Here is a 26,330-nt window from a genome sequence, read left to right as displayed (position 1 = left end):
CACTACATCTCAGAGGCAAATATTGTACTTTTACTCCACTACAGTTATTTGAAAACTTTAGTTACTAGTTACTTTTAAGATATAAATGATTACATTATAAAACATACATTAACCACTTTAGCCCTTTTTTGTACCTATGCTATTTGAAAATAGCCGATCTACAAGCTCACAACGCGTCGCGATGCTCCTAGGACACTATAAAAAGATATGGATGGATGTGACGACTTCCCAAAAAGACGGACGTCCATCCGCCCCATTGATAGGACCTTGAGAAAAACACTATCTCCATCTCTTTTTTTTGTGGTGAAAACCAGACATTTTCGAAAATGGCGGATCGCGGTAGAAATGTTATATTGTTCCAGTGGATAGACGGACCCCTATCCCATCGCTTGGATACTTTTTTTTTTTTTACATACGGGTCCTCGTTGTGGCTTCTGCAGCCGTCTAAACATCGCCAAGACACGGTAAAAAAAACACTGGCACTGATGATTTGGATGATAATACCTGGCACAAAATCGTTGAAATCCTAAAGGATCCCAAACCTAAATACTGCAGTGTTGTAGATGTCTCATTCTATAGGTACACATAATACTGCAGTACTGTAATGGCTGCCATCACGGTGGGGTTTCCTCCCCATTCGTTCGTTTTGCCCTCCTGCTCGGCAACAGATAAGAAGAGGAGAAGCCATTAAGCTCTGTGTTTATTTGTTTTTTTACTCATTAAAAATCCGGGGTGTTTTCTAGTACTAAATTGAGCCGCAGCCCTGTGTGGTGTCTGTGCAGAGAACGTTATCTGCTCCATATCGCTGGAGTGCATTAGCAATAATGACTTCATTTGTCTATGACACCCGCCCCCCACCCCCCGCACCCCCCCCCCCCCCCCCACCCCCCGCTGGCTTTCTTATTTGCCTCCGGATGAGCTAAAAAAGCGATCACAAGGCAAATAGAACAAGAGTGGAAATAAATGGGGACACTTGTGTGTGTGCTATTTTAATTTAATTCTAGAAAGTAGAACCTACTATAGATTGTTATGTGGTAAAACATTTAACCCATTAAGGCTGGGAAAGCATCGTGTCATTTGAGATGTTAACCACTCACTGTAACCATTATCTTATACAGTACTTTGGCTATTCATAGCAGATATACAAGCTTACATAGCTTGTAGATCTGCTCTTCTTCTTTTTTTTGTTGTGAAAATGTGTGCAAATCTTTGAATACATATATTTTTTAACATAACAACATATAACAATTGTAACTCAAAATAAAAATTCTACAAAAGTCTTCTAAATCCTCACAGTTTTTTAGAAAAAAACGTATGTTGCTATAGTCAGTGGTTCGCAAACCTTTTCCTGTCAAGGACCACCCAAAATGATATGTATTTGGCCGCGGACCCCTCCCATCTGAAAATATGTTGTTCCAAGGACCCCCCAGAAGCAAACATTTGAGAAGAAAAAATTTTGCTTTAAAAAATATGTATATTCAAAGATTTGCACACATTTTCACGCGTTTTAAAAAATAGCAGCTCTATAAGCTCATAGCACGGCACTCGGTGTGAGCTTGTAGATCTGCTATTTTTGAATGGCCAAAGAAATCTTAAAATGGCACAGATGCTTTTCAGGTCTTAACGGGTTAATAAAACAGGTCCCATTGTCCTTGATAGAGAGTACATTGAGAGAGAGAGAGTCCATTGATAAATTGCTGATGAAAGACATGTTTGTCCATCAAATGTTAATCATGGTGGATGTGATTTTTGCAGACGCAACAGAATAATTGTTGCTGGTGGAGAGAAACCTCCAATCTCCATTATGTCAGCCTCACTTCCTACAGTGTCGCAGACAATACTAACAAACACAGTCGATTTGCAAGCAAATCACGTTGTCACATTGCGACGCGTTGTTTGAGCTTGTAGATCATCTATTTATGATACTTTTGCATTTATTTAACCCATTATGACCGGGAAAGTATCTGTGCCATTTTAGATTTCTTTGGCTATTTTGAAAAATCGTGAAAATGTGTGCAAATCTTTGAATATATTTTAAAGCAAAGATTTGTAAAAAAAAAAAAAATGTTTCAGGGACCTCCATAGGCAAAGATTTGAGTAAAATATATGCAAAAATTGCATTCAAAGATTTGCACAAAAGGCTCAAGATTTTTCAAAAATAGCAGATCTACACACTCGTAGCACGGTATATCTGTTATTTTTGAATAGCCCAAAAGTATAATGGTTATAGCAGAAAAGAAAAAAAAATGACACAGTAGCCTATGCATTCCCGGTCTCAATGGGTTAAGTAAAAGTGGTGAAGGGTGTCTTGTGGGCTTTGTGAAATATCCTACTATAATTCTAGTAACCTCTGTCTGTAGTGGTAGGTGAGTGAGTGAAGCTACCCGGTTCTCCTCAGTGGCTGGACCAATTGCTCTGATTTTGCGCACAGCCATTGACCATTACCATCTGAACTTAACTGTGAAGCCCCTTTTTCAATTTCATCAAATCTCAGCTTCTTATTAGCGTTTATGTGTCAAACAATGTCGCCTCCCGGGTTGCCAGATCATGTGCGCATATCCCCCCACGGATGCGTCGACCGGGTATGGTCTAGTTGAACCAATGAAAAGTCAGGTGGGTGTTACCTGTGTTTGCCCGTCCAATGAAAAGTCAGGTGGGTGCTACCTGTGTTTGCCCGTCCAATGAAAAATCAGGTGGGTGCTATCTGTGTTTGCCCGTCCAATGAAAAGTCAGGTGGGTGCTACCTGTGTTTGCCCGTCCAATGAAAAATCAGGTGGGTGCTATCTGTGTTTGCCCGTCCAATGAAAAGTCAGGTGGGTGCTACCTGTGTTTGCCCGTCCAATGGAACATTCTTTTTTTCCCCATATTTCCTGAAAAGGAACATTTTGGACATGGGGGGTTTCCACCTGACAGCGACCATTATTTATTCACAGACAGAGGCAGTGGTGGAAAAAGTACTCAGATATTTTGCTTTAGTAAAAGTATCGATACTGCAATAGAGAAATACTCCGTTACAAGTAAAAGTCCGGAATTCAAAATTGACTTGAGTAAAAGTACAAAAGGAGCAAAATGTCATGGTACCAAAAGTAAAAGTACTAAAATGTTTGAAAATAGTAGATCTACAAGCTCACAACGCGTCACATCGCGACACGTTGTGAGCTTGTAGATCGGCTATTTTCAAATAGCCTATAGGTATGAAATAGGGCTAAAGTGGTTAATGTATGTTTTATAATGTAATCTTTGATAATTGCAAGTAACTAACTAAAGTTGTTAAATAATTGTAGTGGAGTAAAAGTACAATATTTGCCTCTGAGATGTAGTGGAGTTGAATTAAAGTACTGACAATTGGAAATACTCCAGTAAAGTAATGTACTTAGTTACTTGGGCTGGGCAGAGGCATGTTTTTTGTTGTTGTTTTTTTCAGCCAAACTGAGGGCAGCTCTCTCTCATTTGGACTGACAGACAGTAAGGGCTCAGTGTTGCCGTGTCTTGCTTATTATAAAATCTGGACAGACAGTCAGAGTTAGCCTGACACTCAGCCTGAATTTTCATTTCGTTTCACTCCATTATTCAGTCTGAAAGCCCTCTCAATGCAGCCGATTGCTGAGATGGGGGCGTGGCCAAAGTTTTTTTTTTTCAAAGACTCTTTGGCGATTGGTTCATACTGGATTATCCCGATCCCGATTCGTCGTACAGATTTTCAACCGAGGCTGAGACCTCCTATGAGAGCGTCACCAGACCAGAATCGCCTGAACATATTTTTTGAATGGGCGTGGCTAGCGATTCACGGGCTGGAGCCAGGCTAAGTCAGAGCTGCTCTGAATCTGTTCGGGGAGTTGCAGGAAATCGCGATTTGAGACCCACTCAGTAATCACACACAACAAACGGTCGTTGTGTGCCAGACTGCGTGTGTGTGCATTTAGGGTGGTTGAAAGTGATTGTGTATGTGTGTCTGTGTTAACATGTTGTCAGCAGGATCGGTTGGTGTTTGTGTGTGTGTGCTCTTTGTGAACGTGCGTTTTAGTATACGTGTTTGGGTGTACAACATGCATACGTACATGTAGCTTGCGTGTGTGTGTGTGTGTGTGTGTTTGTGTGTGTGTGTTTTGCAGTGTGTTTTGAGTGCAATCACTGTCATGCATGGCCTTTGAGCCCCTGTGTGGATTAGAGCACTGATTAGTGCCAGCTCTGCCATTTAAAGCAGGTATTATTAGCTCACACTTAGTATTCCAACCGGAGACTCAACTTCAACACACACTCTCTCTCTCTCTCTCTCAATGACTCAATCTCCACACACCAGGAACACTACTTTTATGTCATTATTTGTAAGTATTATTTTTCTTTCTGCCTTCAACAGTTTCTTTGAAAAAAAGAAAAAAGAATCGACTCGATCCGAGGCACCGGTGGGGTGTGTGTGTGTGTGTGTGTGTGTGTGTGTGTGTGTGTGTGTGTGTGTGTGTGTGTGTGTGTGTGTGTGTGTGTGTGTGTGTGTGTGTGTGTGTGTGTGTGTTTTCAAATAATATTTTTGGGGGCTTTTCTGCCTTTATTTATTTAACGTTTAATTAACCAGTAAGACCACATAGAGACAGAGTCCCAATGTGGTTGTGGTGCTAGGGAATCGAACCCGCAACTCTTGCATCTGGACGGTACAGTGGAGAGTGACAGGAGAGACGGGGAGTGACGAGCAGCAAAGGTCGTCGGGCTCGACAATCGAACCCGTGACTCGCCGTCAGGCTGCATTAGAGCCTATAATATCATGTGGTATGGCCATGTTGTTGGCATAATGGTTGTGTGACAATCAATGTCGCTGTTTTCACCAATAAAATGGAGTGCCTCCTAGGTCTTAAAGGTGCACATAAATGTGTCTTTTTAACGCCTCTCTCTCTCTCTCTCTCTCTCTCTCTCTCTCTCTCTCTCTCTCTCTCTCTCTCTTCTCTCTCTCTCTCTCTCTCTCTCTCTCTCTCTCTCTCTCTCTCTCTCTCTCTCTCTCTCTCTCTCTCGCCTCTCTCTCTCTCTCTCTCTCTCTCTCTCTCTCTCTCTCTCTCTCTCTCTCTCTCTCTCTCTCTCTCTCTCTCTCGACCTGCAATTAAGTATACTTGTGTATACTAGTGTACATTACGAATTAACCACTTTAGCCCTATTGCAAATATAGTGAAAAAGTAGATATACATACAGCTTTGTTTTTGGGGGAAAATGTAAAAATTTCAATGCACTCTTGTGCATTTACACATAAAAACGTATCAACTGTTCTCACTCGCTCGATACACATCGTCCGTCCAAACGAAGAGGAATCCTCCATGTTTCTCGGTGGGTTTTGTCAGTTGTCACGCCCCGTCTCTCTCTCTCTCTCTCTCTCTCTGACTCTGTATCACACCACTATTGATCTCCTCAGCAGCTTCTGTTCCTTCCTATTGATCTGTTCTCAACTATGATGGATGTCCCGTCCCCACAAGACGTACGCAGGGCACCGCACACATTTAGCCAAGCGTCATGTTCATGTTGAGTGTAGTCGTAATGGATTTAACCTTAAATTTGTGTCAGGGGGATCCCCAGAAGAGAAGATTTATTTGAAAAGAAATTCAAAATGTTCCTAGTATTTTTTCTAATATTTTCAAAAATAGCAGATGCACAAGCTTGCAGCGCGGCAAGAAGCGCCACGCGGTGAGCTTGTAGATCTGCTATGGTTGAATAGCAAACATATGAATGGATAAAGTGGTTAAAATGATTGCGATGCTACGTACGTTAACTACTTTTGCTGGGGGACCCCCAGCGGTGTTTGATCCTAGAAATCACATCACAGTCAAAGTGATCACGACAGTGACTTTGATTGCGATTCTGATCTAATCTAACTTCCTCTCGCACGATGGTGACACGCAACGCCAGCGATTCTGATCGAATCTAACTTCCTCGCACGATGGTGACACGCAACGCCACTGTGCGTCCGAGAAAATGATTTTAGTTTATAGTTTTATAATGTATTATTACTTTTGTGTCTATTGGTTGATATGTGAAAAAGAAAAGAAAAGAAAAAACACGATTCTCGATTTATTGAAAAAGTAAACGAGAGAATAATAGCCAGTGGTGTAAGGTAACTAAGAACATTTACTTAAGTACTGTACTTAAGTACAGTTTTGAGGTATTTGTACTTTACTTGAGTATTTCCAATTTTCTGTACTTTTGCTTCTACTCCACTACATTTCAGAGGCAAATATTGTGCTTTCACTCCACTACAATTATTTGAAAACTTTAGTTTCTAGTTGCTTTTCAGATATAAATGATTACATTATAAAACATACATTAACCACTGCAGCCCTATTTTATACATAGGCTATTTGAAAACCGCCGATCTACAAGCTCACAACGCGACGCGGTGCGACGCGTTGTGAGCTTGTAGATCTGCTATCTTCAAATATTTTAGTACTTTTACTTTTGGTACTTTTAAGTACATTTTGATGCCAATACTTTTGTACTTTTACTCAAATAACATTTTGAACACAGGCCTTTTACTTGTAACAGAGTATTTTTATACTGTGGTATTGCTACTTGTACCTAAGTAAAATACCTGAGTACTTTTTCCACCACTGAAAATAGCTAAGAACATAATCGATAGTTGCAGACTTATTCTATTCGTATTCTATTCTATTCTGTTCTATCTCTCTCCATTACAGTACTTTCTTTTGTACTTGCATGAGACATTAATCTTCAGAACTCCCATGTTGTCTTTACCGTATACGTACCCCCAGCATGGCATGTTCTTCCCCCGGATTAACACCTCTTCTGACTCGAGCCCATCAATCACCCTTTATACGGCTCCTTTCAGATCCGTCATAAATGTGCATAACGGCCACTAAAAGGACTGACAAAACCCTTTGCTTCCTTGAGCGCCGTAAAGGCACCCGTTATACCGCCGGGGGTTTGAGGAGGTACTTGGAGGCTGAGTGGAGTGGTGGTGCTGGGTGTGGGTTCATTTGGTGGAAAGGGTCACCCTGGGGGTGCTGACCGCTGTCTCGTGGATGTTGTTGACTAGTGACCCCGCTGAACCTTAACAGGATTGGTGCCTGCTATTACAACGGGGCTACTGACAGGGGAAAACGGCGCCCGCGCCTGCACGCACATACACATACACATACATACACGCACACATACACATACACATACATACACATACATACATACACGCACACATACAGTACACATACACATACATACACATACACATACACATACACATACATACACGCACACATACACATACACATACATACACATACATACATACACGCACACATACAGTACACATACACATACATACACATACACATACACATACACATACACATACACACACTGAAAAGCACTTCCTTATTGGCCTCATATCCAGCAGAGCTTCCTTGCCACTGTTTATTTAATTTCAGTGGTGGAAATAGTACTCGCATGTTTTACTTAAAGTATCAATACTGCAATGTAGACATACTCCATTACAAGTGAAAGTCCTGAATTAAAAATGTACTTGAGTAAAAGTACAAAAGTATTGGCATAAAAATGTACTTAAAGTGACAAAAGTAAAAGTACTCATCAGGCAGAATGTCCCATTTTCACTATTTTGAAAATAGCAGATCTACAATATCACTGTGAGTTTGTAGGTCGGATATTTTCAAAATATGCTTTTTTATATGTACTTAGTTACACACACACACACACACACACACACACACACACACACACACACACACACACACACACACACACGCTAGAGATATAGAGGCACACATAATGCATTATCACACATACAGTAGCCATTCTTGCAGATGAAAAAATCAGATAGGAATGTTTTTTATGAAGGTTCCCAAACTGGGGGTCCCCAGATGATTGATGTGCAACATTGTTTTCTCACTCAACAGTAAACAAATCAACATACAGTATAAGTGTATACAGGGTATCTGCACATTTATAAAGTTACAATTTAATGATTTAAGACCTTTATAATACCAAATAAAATTGAACCCACACACACACACACACACACACACACACACACACACACACACACACACACACACACACACACACACACACACACACACACCTCTCTTTTCATAAACAAACAGGCTACTTTCAAACAGTGCTCGCCGTTGGCAGACCAGTCAAAATGGCGATGTCCCGATTATGTCTGTTTGATTAGGACTGGAGACCTGTGTGTTCCCACTCTCTGCCCTCAACGTCCTGCTGTACTTCTACTCTCCTATCATGAATAAATAAACAATGCTTAAATTCGGCTTTTATTTTTTACGGTACTGTGGGGTTCATGCTGCGGTGGGTAGACTTCTGGGCCAGTGTTTGCTAACCACATGAACCCCTAGCGTCCCTATTCTAAGGGTGAAAATAGCCTGATCTACAAGCTCATGTGGCTCAATGCGGTGCGTTGAGCTTAAGTAAATCGGGCTATTTTCACCTAAGATAGTTGGTGGAGAGCGTAAACTGGAGGGGGCCCTAGTATAGCGCCCTGGGGGACTCCAGTCAGCTACATACAGTGTTTAGGTGTTTTAAAGAAGCTTTACACTTTCCATGTGAAGGCAGATAAGATGTCTCTGGATAAGAGTAAATTGTACACTGTGTTGGCACAGCTAAAGCTCCAAAACGACCAAGTGTATGTCAGCTGCACTGTCGCAGAGTTTCCGTCGAAATGTTGCTCAACAACACGCCCGTTGACGTCATCAAGCGTGCGTCTGTGTGTGGGAGCGACGAGCGAGAAAAATAGCAAAAGTAGCAGATCGACAAGCTCGAAAAAAACCCACACAATGTTAGAATATGGAGATAAGAGGTTTTCTGCCCCGACAGCTACGATATAAAGGCCCGGGTTAAAAGAGAACAGGGAACTGGCTGACGGCAATAATGAGTTTTTTCTCCCTCTAAAACGGTGCAACAAAAACATTATGATTGATTTATTAACTTTTTGTTTGTAGCTTTTTTTGTTGTTGCTCGTCACGCAGCGAAAAGTGACGGGCTGTTTGTTGGTATCTTTATACAAATGTCTTGTAGCCTGTCGTTACTGTTTTATGAAACAGATTGCTCAGATTTTCATGTATTTCTACCCCCTCCCCCCTCTCTCTCTCTCTTCAGTGTTGATTTTGACTTCGTAAAGCCTGATTTATACTTAGGTGTGTGCCGAAAATAGCAGATCTACAAGCTCACAACACGTGTTGTGAGCTTGTAGAGCGGCTATTTTTGGAGCGCGACACCTGTGCACAACCAAACAAAATGATTTTTGTTTTGTACTCCTGGACTCCTCTTCTCCACTAGACATTTTAGTTTTTATTTGTTGACAAAATTGTCAATATATTTAGTGATAGTTTTAGTCATCGTTGCTTAGTTTTTATTTTGTTTTTATATAGTTTTCGACCAACATTCTTCGTCACAGTTTTAGTCGATCAAATTAACACTGCCTCTCTCTCTCTCTCTCCCTCTCGCTCTCTCCCTCTCTCTCTCCAGAGTGCTCAGTTCTACAAGGTCACCACAGAGAACTACCACAAGGCCGCGGACCAAGTCAACGCTAAGTTCAAGTGAGTCTTGGCCTGTGGTGGTGGACACAGTAACGACAAATATGACACTTAAAATTCTATAGAAATGCTACCTACAGTACCTGGGCTTCCTCCAAGCTTGACCCATTAGACCATGTTGATGATGCTGTTTTCTGATAGGCTCAGTGGAAGAAGTACCCCGATTTACTTGAGTAAAAGTAGCAACACCACAATGTAGAAACTTGTTGTTACAAGTCCTGTTGTACTTGAGTAAAAGTACAAGTATTGGCAAAATATACTTAGAGTACCAAACGTAAATATGCAGAATTGCCTATTCACCATTTATTTTGTCAAAATATTTCAAAAATAGCAGATATACAAGCTTACAGATCCACAAGCTCACAGCGCGGTGTGACACGTCGTGAGCTTGTACAGTAGATCAGAGGTTCAACCTTTTCAGGGCGCGTCCCCCCAAAATAATCATATTTGAACTGGGGACCTGACCCACAGGTTGAGAACCGCAGCAGTAGATAATAGGGCTTAAGTGGATCATGTGAACCAAACCAATTGTAGTGGTGTATAAAGTCCTGTGATGTAGTGGAGTAGACGTGTGAGTACAAAGAAAATGGAAATGCAGTAAAAGTAAAGTAAAAGTACCTAAAAAAAATCCACCAGTGGATTGGCTCGTATGGGAGCATTGATGATGCTGTTATCTGATTGGCTCACACGGGTGGCCACTTAACTTCCAGTGTGGTTTTATGTGTTCAGCATCACAGTGGAGAAACCTCAAGGCCTCCAAGCATTAGCCACGTGTTACTGTAAACCTACAGGCCTCCAATCAAGAGCCATGTGTTACTGTAAACTCTGAGACGTATTTGCAAAACACTGTAAGACCCAGAGTGTCCGACCGACGGTGTCAGGAAATGCTTTTTCCACATCCGTCCGCATCATTATTACCAGAGGCGGCTGTATTAAGTATCCAACCTGTCATGCGCGTACCGCATTAAGCCCTGGGCTGACACGCACATACATGTAACTAAAGAAGACACCCCAAACCCTCCTCCCATCCGTGTTCCATCTGTCTTCTTAATAAGAGGCCATTAGGCTCCATAGTAATGTAGGGGGAGTGGATGAGGAGCCTACAGGAGGTGGGTGGGGCTCTATAGCCTCCTCTTGGGAGGCTAGGCTAATTGCGTTAGCTCGTCATTAGCCCGGCGCTAACGCCGGGATCATTGTCTCCCTCAGAAATGCTGGAAAGTGATTAGCCTAGCCCCGCTGGGGTTTAGCCATAGACTGTGAGGAAGCTTGGACCCGAGACTTCCCCCCCCAAATCGCATTACGGAGGGAGAGGGGCGGGAGGGGGAAAAAAGTGCACTGCAATAGCATTACGCCGGTGCTAACTGCTACGCGAGCGCCGAGCTAACATGCGTTGCGTGCGGGCAGTCACGTGACGCGGGCGCTCCTGCCTTCGGAGAGCCGTGATTGGGTGATTGGATTACGGGAGGGTGCATTAGCAGACTTGTGATTGGATTAGGCCGGTGGGGCGTGCAGGGCGTGTGTGTGTCCTAATGAAATGGTGGGAAGGTCTGGTGTTGCGAGAGGGATCTGAGTACGGATCTTTATTGGGTTTCCCTGGGTGTGCTCATCGTCGAGGCGCGTGGGAGTGTGTTGTTGGGGTTGTTTTTGTACACGGCGTGTGTGTTACAGTACCCAGTGTTGCCAGATCTTGCGAGAGAAATAAGCTATGTGCCAGATATAACCTTTATGCGTCGGATATTTGAAAATAGCCGATCTACAAGCTCGCGATGCGACGCGTTGTGAGCTTGTAGATCGGCTATTTTCTAATTTTAACAACACAAATCTTGGTACAGGGGTCCCAAAATACTTTTAGATGGGGAGGAGGTCTGTGGTCCGTGGACAAATACATATTAATTTGGGGGTCCTTGAGATGAAAATGTTTGAGAACCACTGGTTTAAACAACTTTAGGAAACAAGCCTAAATAAGCAACTAACGCTCAAGAAACAAGCCCAAGAGAACGCAACCCGCAACAACCAATATTTACAATCGACTTTACAGAAAAAACAATACCAAAGTCGCTTATAATAAGCAGACATGGCAACACTGGGTGTGCTCATCACCGAGGCGCATGGGAGTGTGTTCGTGTTGTTTTTGTACATGGTGTGTGTGTGTGTGTGTGTGTGTGTGTGTGTGTGTGTGTGTGTGTGTGTGTGTGTGTACAGTACAGTACCTTGTATTACTGTACTTCTGAGGGCCACATGACCCCACACATGTATAGTAGAATTTGAGAAATGAACACGGTGCCCACAAGAGAAATGGATGTTTTAAAACTATGTTTTAGAGTTAGAGTTACAATTAGAAATATAGCTGCAAGCAGCGATAATATGGGGCCAGGAGAGAGAAAGAGAAATGATAATTCCTTTAACAGGTCCGTTCATGAAAGTCCTTGCGGTCTTGTTTCCAATGAGGGCCTGTGAGCAATTAGGGGTTAAGAGTCTTGCTCAGGGACAAATTTCATTTCATCGACACATTTGCTGACCTGGCCTGGAATCGTACCTGGGTCAACCAGAGCCTCTGGCTCACTAACCACTCAGCTATGGCCGACCCTGAGAGAGAGAGAGAGAGAGAGAGAGAGAGAGAGAGAGAGAGAGAGAGAGAGAGAGAGAGAGAGAGAGAGAGAGAGAGAGAGAGAGAGAGAGAGAGAGAGAGAGAGAGAGAGAGAGAGAGAGAGAGAGAGAGAGAGAGAGAGAGAGAGAGAGAGAGAGAGAGAGAGAGAGAGAGAGAGAGAGGACGGAATAGATTGAAGAGACAGAGAGAGAGACGGAATAGATTGAAGAGACAGAGAGAGAGACATGGAAACGGAATAGATTGAAGATAGAAACGGAATAGATTGAAGAGACAGAGAGAGAGACATGGAAACGGAATAGATTGAAGATAGAAACGGAATAGATTGAAGAGAGAGAGAGAGCCATGGAAACGGAATAGATTGAGTCATGTTTTCTGCAATTCAACTTACATGAGTCTGCATCAAGTGAGGCTTGAACCGGCAACCTTGCGATCGTGAGGCACTCTTAGGTAGCTGCAACACTACCTATAGTGCTATAGCTTTGTCCAGGCTGATATTGTCTGTTGAGGATCACAAACTCTTGCCTTCTGTCATGACCCAAGCCCCTGTTTCACTAACACAAAGATCACTCGTTCACAAACCATTTACCAATGAAGAAATTGTACATCTCCTCAGAAGCAAAACTAGTGAAAGTAGCCGATCTACAAGCTCACAAACCATTAAAAGTTGTCAGATTGTACATCGGCTATTTTCACAATGAAGTATGTTATACATTGAAAAAACATACTCTCATTGCTATCTGAAAAGTTGTGAGATTGTAGATCAGCTATTTTCACAATGAAGTATGTACAAAACACTCAATTAAGTATTTCATGTTATCTTTAACAATTGCAAATGTATTCATTGATAGTCATGTTGTGTGAAATGCAACTTAGATGAAGTCTGCACCAAGTGAGGCTTGAACCTGTGACCTTGAGGTTGTGAGACATACACTTAAGCAGGACGCTATTGGACCAACAGACAAACCTCTGAAAAAAGAGATCACACTGATCATACAGTTTCACGCAAATAGCTGAAAAATCCTGGGTTTAAGTGTTTTTCAAACTGCTCAAGATTGCGGACAATCTAAGGGCGGTGCTTACTGGTCAACGTGATAGATGTTTTCCTCATTAGTCAAGGCACATGTGTAAGCAGGTCTAATGGCTGTCGGCCAAACGAGGCATGACTTTTGCCTGTTTAAAGTTTCAATTTTCAAAAAATTGCTATAGCGCCCCCGTTTGACCAATTGGAGTAAGATTGGTTTCAGTGATATTTGGAATGGCCCTTTACATTTCTGCAAAGTTTCAAAGAATGGTAAGTCTGCATGTATGTGTTAGGGGCAGATGAATAATTGTCATAAAACTGCAATATTCATTGGCTCATTAAAGCTTCATTTTTTCACTTATGGAAGATATTTTGCAAACGTTTTTTGGTATAGGTCCAAAGTTCATGTGTAAAAAGTTTCGTGCAGATTACTCAAAAATCCCAGGAGGAGATAGGTTTTAACTGTTTTTCATATAATTCAAAATGGTGGGAGATCTAAAGGTCAGAGGTCAAAAGTCAGAGTGTGAAAGTTGTTCAGCATGAGGAGACGCATGTGTGCATCGAAGTTTCATGGCTGTAGGTGAAACAGGGCATGAGTTGTACCTGTTCAAAGTTGTCATTTTCAACTGAGTGCTATAGCGCCACCTTTTGACGAAAGATTGTGAGATTTATTTTTTGATCGTTTTTCATGACCATCTATCATATGGCCGAGTTTCATAAAAAGCGACTGCACGGTTCAGCCAGAACTGGCAAAAACGGCAGAAAAAGAAGAAGAAGAAACGGAATAATGCCAATAACAATATGGGTCCATGCTGGAAGCCTGGCCCCATAAAAATATTATTATGGTTACAATTGAACATTTAGAGTTTAGACTTAGAGTTATGTTGAGTTAATATCGAGGGGAGGGAAAAAAGCAGATCTACAAGCCCACAGCACAGTGTCGCAGTAATGTGAGCTCTGTTATACCGGCAGGCAACTATAAGTACATCTCAGGATTTATGGTTGGGTACTAAAAAAAAATGCCGTTCATGAAATCGGCATCCGAAAATCGTGATGTCCTCATGACTGTAGCAATACCTGTGTGTGTGTGTGTGTGTGTGTGTGTGTGTGTGTGTGTGTGTGTGTGTGTGTGTGTGTGTGTATATGTGCGTGCAGGTACATTGGACAGAGTATTATATGGATATTGTCTCTGCCACGACAGAAAGGCAGCAGAGATAAGATGTCTATCTGTTGGCCTCGGTTGAATAATATATTCAATTCATATTATATTATATTATGCTCAGTATTATATACAGTATAAGCAGGTTGATATGCTACACAAACTTTCGTTATAAATACTAAACGGGAAAATATAACTCATTGGAAGCAGATGCGCTGTGTGTGTGTGTGTGTGTGTGTGTGTGTGTGTGTGTGTGTGTGTGTGTGTGTGTGTGTGTGTGTGTGTGTGTGTGTGTGTGTGTGTGTGTGTGTGTGTGTGTGTGTGTGTGTGTGTGTGTGTGTGTGTGTGTGTGTGTGTGTGTGTGTGTGCGCGCGTGCGTGTGTTTTTGTGTGCGTGCGTGCGTGCATGCACGCTTCCGTGCGTGCGTGTGTCCATATATGCAAATGTTGTGCATTTTTACATACTCTATCGTTGTCTCTATCTGTGTGTGTGTGTGTGTGTGTGTGTGTGTGTAGTACAGCTGCTCTCTGCTTGTATTCCCGCCAGATTTTCCCGCCTGAACATGATGGAGTTCTCCCAACTGGAGCAATACTGCATCACCATGACCCCATTACATCCAGACACACACACACACACACACACACACACACACACACACACACACACACACACACACACACACACACACACACACACACACACACACACTGCTTCTTCACACAAAGAAAAAGTTCATTGAAACTATAGTATAATAATTCTATTTTCTTCCTCATAGAACTTTGACACATGGATTATTTTATTTTATATTAGGTTTAAGAATATAGATCAGCAGTGAGCGTATGTATGGCTCACTAGGGGGAATGAAAAGCAACATGGGAGGAAAATATATATATAGTATATCAGCAAGTACAAAAAGCTCAAACGATTCGATACGTTTCGAGCTTGCAAATCTGCTACTGTTGATGCTTTTTGTTTGACGCTGTAGTATGATCAAGTAGGGCGTTATTTACGAAAAAACACAAAAAGTTAGAACATGGAGAGACGAGGTTTCTGCCCCGACGATAGCAGCGATAATGCGATAGTGCAGCACACATACTAGCCTGGTTTACACTTTGTTCTACCACGGGTGTGGCGTGCCATAAAATAGCTGACCTACAAGCTCACCAAATGGTCGCGGATGCAGCGTGTCGTGAGCTTGTGCATCGGCTCTTTTTGGCACGCGACACCGTTGTGCGACAGCGCATACTTTTTAGGCCAGGGGTCTTCAACAGGGGGTCCGGGACTCCTAGGGGGTCCTCAGTGTTACTACAGAGGGTCTTCCAAATCTTTGTGTGGTATGTTGTTTTTTTTTACCTTAACCAGTTGAACCCTAGCATCCCTTTTCTGAGGAGAACTTTAGCCAAAAATAGCAGATCTACAAGCTATTTTTGGCTATATCGGCTATTTAAGATATATAGGTAAAAAAAACAGAGCAGCAAAAATCTGTCCCTGACCCACAAATGGGTCCCAACCGACTGTTTGGGAAACGGTGCTATAGACACACACACACACACACATGTCCGCAGCTTTTATTTATTCTCCTCCTGACACTGGCTGTAGATAAGAGTTCTTCCCAATAAGCCGTTGAGAAGAGTCCTCCTATCTCTCTCTCTCTCTTTCTCTGCTTTCTGATTTATACGCTGCCATTCTATCCACTCGAAGCCTTTATCCACCTCCGATGCACTATCACACTGTTTGACCTTTACTACACTGCATGTATGTACTGTATGTATGGAAGAGGGATGGCTTTGTTCACATCGTGAACATACAAGTGCACATACATGCATGTTGAAACGGTGTCTGTGTCGGGGTGTAGAGGGTTTTTGATTGATTGAATACTTTATTCGTCCGAAATTTAAACGGCACAAGATACAGTCAGACATTAACTCTTTATCTGCCAGAGTAAAAGTGTAATGGTGTCACCCCAGTGCCAGCAAAAATGTGTGTTTTTATCAACCTTAGAAAAATCATGGAATATTTTCCGTGATCGCTGTCCGCACGGAGATCGCCTCATTACACGCACGCGAGTCTCGGGAGCCTTGTTTTGGCCGTAAAGCAAGAGGAACGGAGATATAGGGATTTTCCCTCAGGAAATAAACAGGAAGTAAACAAGCCGGGGTTTTTTTTGTTTTGTTTTTGTTGTCAATTCTGGGTCTGACATCATCAGGCAGTGAAAGCATCATTCATAAGGTAGCCAACACCATCGACAAATACAAAACACTATATGTACAAAAGGGATGGGAAATGTACATTATATCTCCCCTTGTGGTCTCCATGTTTTTTTCAGGCCAATTTAGAAAGAAACCAGTGATCCACATCCTTTAATGGATGGTGTCAGGGCATTCCACATTATGGTGGTAAATGTGGTGCAACAGTTAATTGAACTGATTGATTTGATCAATTACAAAAAAGTTTTTAAAAATGTATAAAATGATTTGACTATATTCTATGGTGATCTCTAATATATATATATATATATATATATATATATATATATATATATATATATATAAATATAAAATAAATACACTTCTCGATCATTCAGTTACAGTAGTCAAAAAAGTAACCGGCAATCGCTACGGAAATAATCGATAGTTGCTGCCCTTTGTACAGTACAGTACGTGTATCTTAATGAATGTGTGTGTGTGTGTGTGTGTGTGTGTGTGTGTGTGTGTGTGTGTGTGTGTGTGTGTGTGTGTGTGTGTGTGTGTGTGTGTGTGTGTGTGTGTGTGTGTGTGTGTGCGTGCGTGTGTGTGCACAAGTGAGCGCGCTCATGCGTGGGCTTCACCTATAGACAGGTTGCAGTGACCCAGTGGGACTCTTCCTGCTTCAAATGCGAAGCTGGCAGCCATGGAGGAGAATGATAGATGTAAGATTATGACCAAGACGAATGAGAGAGAGAGAGAGAGAGAGAGAGAGAGGGAGGGAGGGAGAGTGAGAGAGAGAGAGACATAGCCGTAGCCCTTATAAGCCCCCCTGTCAGCGGTAACCTTTTCCGGGGGCTTTAAGGTTTCCTTTTGTTGGAAATGGGACCCTCCCGTGTTTGCGCCGGGTCCCCTGCGGAGAGCAGGGATTGGACCAGAACATGACATGGTTGACTGATTGGTTGACAGGCCGGATGGCTGTGACAACAACAACACTGAACGTTCTATACAACAACCTGAAACCCTCCCACACACACCTCTCCTTGATTGTGTGACATTTGTCACAAGCTCAAAGACGGCGCGACCCATGTGTGTTTATGTTGACTGTGTGTGTGTGGGGAGGGGAGGGGGGGGGGCATAGAACTATGGCCATAGAAAGGTGATGAAATCTCATTTCATTCAGTCACCTCTCTCCTCTGGTTTTCTCTAGTGTATATGTAGCTTCTGAAAGAGCGTGTGTGTGTGTGTGTACACATATTTTATGCGTACCGTACACACACACACACACACACACACACACACACACACACAAGGAGACTCACGTGGACGTCGTTCTGTACCATCTGGGTCAAAACTCCACACAGGTCTGCCGTCTCCTCACAAAATCTGGCCATTCATTTGTTTGTTCGTTCCCTGCCTTTCTCTATCTCATTGGTTCTCAAAGTGGGGTCCGGGGACCCCCAGGGGTCCTTGGGGGGGTTCCAGGGGGTCCCCAACAAAATGTGTTAGTATAGCATCACAATAATTCTAACCTTTTATACTTTGGCTATTCAAAGAATAGCAGACATAAAAGCTCATAGCGCGGCACCGAGTGCCGCGCTATGAGCTTGTAGATCTGCTATTCTTTGAAAAATCGTGAAATTGTGTGCAATTTTTTTTATATGCATTTTTTTAAAGCGAACATTTGTAACTCAAATCTTTTGCTTCTGAGGGTCCCTGGAACAAAATATTTTAAGATGGGGGTCCGGGCCAAATCCATATCATTTTGGGGGTCCTTGACATGAAAACGTTTGAGAATCTGTCCCTCAGTCTAACGTACAGTACATATGCTCTGCAAGCATCAAACTGGACAAACCAAAGTAGAACACGTACGGTTGTGAATTCCAGATTTAAAGTAAATCTCATGTGTTTTACTGAGACTTGTCTGCATGCAGGAGGAGAAAGGCAAACTCCTAACGTCACAGACTGAACCAAACAATCAGAGCAGACAGAGACAAACATAGCTCCCCACAAATCAATAGGAGGAGAGCTGGGCGTGTTGGCTGATGACAAACAGGGCAAAACAATGCTTCTTACGAGAGCTTTACGTAAACCTCCAGACTTTGAAACATTAACATTTCCATTTTAGATCTGTAACCATCGATTATCTTCTCAGTGATTATCTTATTGATTGCTTTTTCCGATTAATCTTAGTTATTGAGAAGTGTGTTTTTAGTTAAAGGGCAAGACCACTTTGTTAGAGGTTTGGGTTGTGTAGTTACCTTGCCATGATGTAACTCCAAAGGTGGGCAAGAAATAAAAAATAATTGCTCCATTGATTAGAAATTGATAATTCAAAATATGCTCCTCATTGACTTACATTGTACGGTAAAACTGCTCTCAAAGGCTCTCTTTTAGCACAAAAACAAACGCAAACAAAGTTGATTCAGACAATATAGAGCATCACCAAACCCAGTACTGTTTTTTTTTTTAAATAAAAATGTCAACTTCCTGTTGATTTTGCCATTTTTAATAAGTAGAAAACCCGGACTGGATCAGCGGATCCGGATCCGGATCTTCAAATAGTAAAATCAACAGGACGTTGACATTTTTATTAAAAAAACAAACAGTACTGGGTTTGGTGATGCTCTATATTGTCTGAATCAGCTATGTTTGGGTTCATGTATGTGCTAAAAGAGTGACTTTGAGAGCTGTTTTACCGTACAATGTAAGTCAATGAGGAGCATATTTTGAATTATCAATTTCTAATCAATGGAGCATTTATTTTTTATTTCTTGTCCACCTTTGGAGTTACATCATGGCAAGGTAACTACACAACCCAAACCTCTACCAAAGTGGTCTTACCCTTTAAGTTTGTTTCTAAATTAATGTTATCCTAAATTGTCTGAAAAACGTCTATTCTGTATTCAAAAATGTAAAAAATATTAATGTTGCTGTATACATAGCAACATCTAAAATGACACAGATGCTTTCTCGGTTTTAAAGCTATAACAACGTATAGGCTTTCCGGATCTTAACTCTTTGACTGCCAAGAGTAATACAGTGGGGTACCTTAGCAAAATTATCGATACGAAGCGGATAAAAGCGCCACATTTTACATGAGGCTTCTTTAGGACCTACTGATGGATTCTAGCCTTGGGATTCCAACTTTATTTTGAATATTTTCCATAAAATTAGTAATACCAATATCCATGGAAAAAACAAGCCAATTCTGGCCTATAACTTCCCATATAGGTCCCGCCCCTTTAACAATTTCAATATTTTCATCCATTTTGCTGTTATCTTCAAAACACATATTTTGCTACTACTCCTACAAATGTTGTCCAAAACTCTCACAAATCGGCACACACTCTGTCTTTTGGTCATGTGATCAAGTTGTATCAGTCAGATTTTTCATATTCCCTTTGGATTGGCTTGTAGATCTGCTATTTTTGAAACATCGTGAACATGTGTCTGTGCCGCGCTATGAGCTTGTAGATCTGCTATTTTTGAATAGCCCAAAGATACCTTAAGCCATTAAGACCTGGAACGCATCTGTGTCACTTTAGATTTCTTTGGCTATTCAAAAATAGCAGATATACAAGCTCATAGTGCGGCACCGAGTGCCGCGCTATGAGCTTGTAGATCTGCTATTTTTCAAAAATCTTGATTTTTTTTGGGGGGGATTTTTTTCAAAAAACTGTTAGGATTTAGATTTTTTTTAAGAATCGCCTCAGGTCTTAATGGGTTCAAATGACACACGGATGCGTTCCCGGTCTTAACGGGTTAACGCGTGCAACCCACTGTATCTGGACCCCTGCCCAGCCTTCAGCAGTACAGTATGTGGACTCTCCTCGCTTTAGGGAATACCCTCCCAGACGCTTATAAGGGCTGTGTGTGCAGACTGGTCCCCAGGGGCAGCTCTGCAGACCACGGTGTTGTTCATCTTTTTCCACCCATAAGTACGGCGCTATTGTGGAGCTCGGTTGAAACCTGCAACCGTCGTGATTCAAAGTCTGGTCCCCAAGGAGTACCCGGGGGGACCTCAGAGGACTGTGTCTGGAGGACACAGGAGGGGAGACACTCGCCTTTCAGAGCTGTTCTGACGGTCATGAACTCACACAGACGCTGTCGCTTCATAATATATCAAGTTCCGCGGGCGAAAACAATGTTATGCCGAGACCAAAACTATCAGGGTTTCCCACCCCCCGAAACAATAAGACAAAAGGGCATCTATAATGGAACTGAAGGGATGACTTAACCCATTGAGACCTGAAGCCGATTCTACATGTCTCCTAAATCTCAACAGTTTTCTGAAAAACTTATGTTTCTATATCAGTGGTGCTCAATCTTTTTCATGTCAAGGACCCCCAAAATTATATGTATTTGGCCGCAGACCCCCATCAAAATATTTTGTTCCAGGGACCCCCAGAAGCAAAGATTTGAGTTAAAAATGTTCGCTTTAGATATATATATATTCAAAGATTTGCACACATTTTCACGATTTTTCAAAAATAGCAGATCTACAAGCTCGTAGTGCGGCACTCGGTGCCGCGCTATGAGCTTGTATATCTGCTATTTTTGAATAGCCTTAAGTGTAAAATAATGCTTTTTTAGCTCAAATCTAAAAATGACTCCAGGTCTTAATGGGTTAATGAAAGGAAAACGGCTTTCTGCTGTGGAGACATTGAGCCGGTTCGTGACAAAAGGAGAGAATTAAGGGGGAAAGACATTGAAAGCTAAAATTAACCTGTGGGTGCAACAGTTAATTGAACCGATCAATGTAATAGATTGTGAAAAAGAATACTTTTTAACGCATTGATTGCCAAGATCGCATATATGCGTTCTTTCAAATCCATCGCTTGATTGCCGAGAGCCAAGAGATTGTTCTTTTGTCTTTTCATTGTTTAACTCATTCCCTGCCAGACTTATTTCTGGCTGTGTTTGCCCACTGCCAGCGATTTAGTGTTTTTTATAACTTAAAAAAAATCACACATTTCTTTTTTTTTCATTATGATCGCAAGTGCAATCGTTTCTAAACACACAGGCGAGTCGTGCACGCCGCTCAAACAACAAACATTCCGATCGGGGCGGAGTCTCTCTCCTCCAGCCCAGCGTAAAAACACCATGTTTCGCCATGTGAGCGGAAAACTCACTTACTTTTTTCACCTCGCCACAGACCTCGCTAAATCCCTTATGATCGCGTGTTCAACTGTTTGTAGACACACAGGGTAGTTGTGTGAGTGGCCAAGAGAAGAAATTTTCAATCGGCGACATTCCATTTTGCAGTAGTAGCAGTTTCTAAACAGCGTCGCTAAACAGCATTCCACGGCGGAGAAATGCAAAGCCGAGAAAAGACCGTTTTAGAGGCGGGAAAAAAATATGTTTTTTACGTCAGAGGCAGGTTTGGTAATTGGAAAAAAATACGTTTTTTACGTCAGTGAAAAAAAAAGAAGTGAAAATTATTTTCATACTTCTGTATATCGTTGTGGTGCCATTTGAGGCAAAGAAAACATCCCACCGTGTCTGTAAAATAAAGTCATATCTAATGCAATCTGCCCCAGACGGAAAGAGAGAATAAATCGAGTCCCTAATATCGTCTCCGTCTGGTGTAAACCTTATATGTCCAAAACTATTACTTTCCAGGAGTCAAATTCTTTGTGTGCTTCTGTTTGACGCCGTAGTTATGATCAAGTACGATCAAGGGTGTTAATTTACGAAAAAACATGGAGATAAGAGGTTTCTGCCCGACAACAGCAAACGATATGCGGCAGTAAAAAGGCTCTAAGGGCTGATCTGGAGTCTGTGCGTGATTGAAGCTCAACAACGGCTCTGCATCCCCGAGAGTCATTAAAAGCCCCACGAAATAAGAACAAAGTAACTCAGCAACCCCATTCTGTTGAACACGGCCTCCGTGGAATACAAATAGCTTTGCCAACGTGGCCACTCTGTACATAACCCACTAGGACCGGGAACGCATCTGTGTCATTTTGAGATGTCTTTGGCTATTCAAAAAAAGCAGATCTACAAGCTCATGGTGCCGCGCTATGAGCTTGTAGATCTGCTATTTTAGAAAAAATCATGAAAATGTGTGCAAATCTTTGAATATATATATTTTTAAAGTGAACATTTTTAACGCAAATCTTTGCTTCTGGGGGATTCTGCAAATGTCTTCTAAATCCTAACAGTAAAAAAAAAAACGTATGTTGCTATAATATCAGTGGGTCTCAAAAATAATATGTATTTGGCCGTGGACCCCCCATCTCAAAATGTTTTGTTCCAGGGACCCCCCAGAAGTTGTAACAGAGTTAAAAATGTTTGCTTTAAAAAAATATATATATATTCAAAGATTTGCACACATTTTCAAGATTTTTGAAATAAATAGCAGATCTACAAGCTCATAGCGCGGCACTCTGTGCCGCGCTATGAGCTTGTAGATCTGCTATTTTTTGAATAGCCAAAAGAAATCTAAAAATGACACCGATTCTTTCCCGGTTTAAATGGCTTAAAGGTCTGATTGCATCGGTGTGTGGAGAATGAAAAAAAAAAAAGTTTACCTTGTTGTTTTTTTTACAAGAAACACAACAAAACAAACTCCCTCTACGGCCGTTAAGTGTTTCTGTGTTCTAGGGGAGCTGAGCTGAGCTGGCCAGTGGAATTAATTACTGCACTAACATTACCCTGCCACCACAGCAACAGTGAGTCATCAAAAACACCTGATCATTTATGCCAGGGGGTCTTCTTCAACAACGTGTTCCAGGCCAAGGACCCCCTTAGCTGAGAGAGTGAGAGTGAAGTAGGGACGCAGAGTGAGTTCTGTCAGGGAACTCAATGCAGTTGCTGCTGGCCGAACCATTGGTCGGTCTCAGCTCCACGCTTCTATCCTCAACCAATCACATACTCGCTTCGTTATAGAACACCTTATTGAATCCATTAAGACCGGGAACGCGTCTGTGTCATTTTAAGATTTCTAAAATAGCAGATATACAAGCTCATAGCGCGGCACCGAGTACTATGAGCTTGTAGATCTGCTATTGATTTTAAAAAATATTGTGCAAATCTTTGAATATATATATTCATGTTTTAAAGTGAACATTTTTAACTCTGATCTGGGCTGGGGGTCCCTGGAACAACACATTTTGAGATGTTGGTCCGTGGCCAAATGCATATCATTTTGGGGGTCCTTGACATGGAAAATTTGGAGCACCACAAAACATTTTTAGATATATATTTGGCCACGGACCGCCATCTCAAAATATGTTGTTCCAGGGTCCCCCACAAGCACAGATCGGAGTTCAAATGTTCGCTTTAAAATATATATATATTCATAAGATTTGCAGGAATTTTCACTAATATAATATAATATATATATTTTATTATTTTTTTGGCAGATATACAAGCTCATAGCGTGCCGTGCTATGAGCTTGTATATCTGCTATTTTTGATTAGCCAAAGAAATCTAAAATGTCAGACATGTTAGGGGTGGAAACTACCTTCCCCAAGGAACAAACGCAAAATAATTTCTGTTTAACTGATAGTATTGTCTAACTTCCAGAGGAAGTTTATTCCACAAAATGTGGAGCCCTTTACAGCAAATGCTCTATCTCCTTCTGTTTACCAGCCTTCACTTGAGTGACCGTGAGTGACGAAGGTCAGAAATATAGGCAGGTGCAACAAGGCCGTTCCGGGATTTAAGAACAAAACTTTTAAAATCAGTTCCTTAATGCGCGGTCAGGGTTAGTCACTGGCCATCACAGGCTCCTGTAGCCATGGCAACTTGAACCCAGAGACAAGATGCTGGGCCACTTTAGCAGACACAAGTCAATAACTGCTTTAAAAGCTCTCCCTCTTAGCAGTAAGAGCTTCTGCAAGCAGTCTGTAAAACAGGAGGTGCGTGCACGCACACGCACACACACACACACACACACACACACACACACACACACACACACACACACATGCACTCTCACAGCCTTTTAGGGGCCGTATTACCGATTTCACATTGTTGTAAATGTTTGGCAGGATCGTTTACATCTCTTAATCGTTTGGTTTATCGTATGTTGTTTATGTCTGCTAGCATACAGTGGTAGTGACGGAACAGCCAGGGGTTTTGGTGCTTTTGTTGTTGTTGTTTTGTGCGATCGACATTGATCGTGCGCCGCACCTGACACTTGGCGTTGGCGTTGACAGAGTGCATACCTGCTATATAAGCCTTCAACCAGAGGCGCGGGTGACCTCTGTTTTGTAGTAGTTATGAGGCTCACACACGCTTGTAAACCAGCGCCAAGTGTCGGCCATATTGATCCGTGTCGTGAGGGCATGGTGGAGGGCTTGGACCCTTGGCCCTGTGAGAGTCACGGTGAAGAGGAATCCTTAACTCATTCACTGCCAGAGTAAGAGCGTGCCATAAGGGTTTTTTCCCTAACCTTTCAACCAGACACAGAATATTTAGCTTCAGTCTGATGGAGCCCCCCCGAACCGTTGGAAAACACGTGAGGGTTTCGCCGTGCTTTCATCGCGACCCCCCCCTCACCAACGACGCCGGCGTGCGATCGAGTGCGTTTTGGGATTTCACTCTGAGATGGCTGGAGCGCAGCCCCGGTGCTCTCTCAGAGCGAACACACCCCATATACTATAAATGTAATCTTTATAGCAGTGGTTATCAATATTTTTCATGTCAAGGGCTATTATTTATTTGGCATTTGAGCCACGGACCACCATTTGATGGCATTTAGACCCTCAGACCCAAAACGTATATTGAATATTTCATTGTCGTTTGATAAGATTTTGTCCACAATTCCATGCTGTATTGATGTTGGTACCATAGGACAGTGGTTCTCAACCTTTTCAGGCGGTGACCCCCCAAAATAATCATATTTGAACTGAGGACCCCCATTTTGTTTGACTTTGTTCCACAGGTAAATATTGTGAAAATAGCTGATCTACAAGCTCACAACGCCTCGCAACGCGAGGCGTTGTGAGCTTGTAGATCTGCTATTTTCACAATTTTGGCCTCTTTCTTATAATATATAGATATTATTTATTTATAGTATAGTTTATTGATTACTTTTGATGCAGTATTTGGTCTTTTTCTTTTCTATTTAAAAGGTCTTAAAAGTCCTTCCATTGTCACTTCACTATCATGTGGGGACCCCCCTGGGGGTGCCGACCCACATGTTGAGAACCACTGCCATTGGAGAGGTAATAACAATCCTTCTACATTCTCCAATTGTGTAGACTTCTTGTAAATTAAGTAATGCAGATGTTTAACAATAATGTAACCCTTGAGAGCATTGGTCTCATTTTACGCTCTCAAGAGTTAAAGATCTATATAAGGGTCCATTTGGTTACCAACTCTCCATTTAGCTGGGGACCACCTGGAACCCCGCCCTCGAGGACCACCGGTGGTCCCCGGACCACTGGTTGAGAACCACTGCTTCGTAGAACTAATGTACTTTGTCTTAATTTCATTTCTCTCTCTCTCTCTCTCGTCTTCACCTTTCACATGCCATCTCTTTCTTGTTGTTTCTTTATCTCCTTCTGTCCGTTCATGGCGACCCCCTCCTCTCTTTTCTCATCTATTCATGCTGATGGATGCCTCGGCGGGTCCGGCGGCGCGGGTGTGGGGGGGGGGGGGGGAGGGCGGGTCACAGGTCTTCTCTTGAGGAGTATCGTTGAGCCAAGCGAGTGTCATTTTTCTCCGTAACTGGATCATTTGTATTTATTTGCCCTGACGTGTGTCTTAAGCAGAGCGAACATGAGGGCTTTTTAAGAGTGCAGCCCCGCGTCACCTCTTAACCCTATTAACCCCTAAGTGGACCCA

At 42.2% G+C, this 26,330-nt stretch overlaps 1 protein-coding gene across 2 annotated transcripts in view; it reads left to right on the top strand.

Annotated features, from left to right (window-relative positions):
* Positions 1–26,330, top strand: part of chchd3a (coiled-coil-helix-coiled-coil-helix domain containing 3a) — a 181,792-nt gene that overhangs the window by 136,830 nt on the left and 18,632 nt on the right. For both annotated transcript variants that reach the window (XM_084049617.1, XM_084049616.1), the window contains one exon: positions 9,490–9,560. In XM_084049617.1, coding sequence (XP_083905743.1) covers positions 9,490–9,560 — 71 coding nt within the window. The remainder of the gene's footprint in view (positions 1–9,489; positions 9,561–26,330) is intronic.

This window comes from Gymnoscopelus microlampas, assembly GCF_963454915.1.
Source record: "Gymnoscopelus microlampas genome assembly, chromosome: 23".
Taxonomy (NCBI): Eukaryota; Metazoa; Chordata; class Actinopteri; order Myctophiformes; family Myctophidae; genus Gymnoscopelus; species Gymnoscopelus microlampas.
The sequence above is the reverse complement of the archived record's forward strand: the minus strand, read 5'-3'. Positions and strand labels throughout refer to the sequence as shown.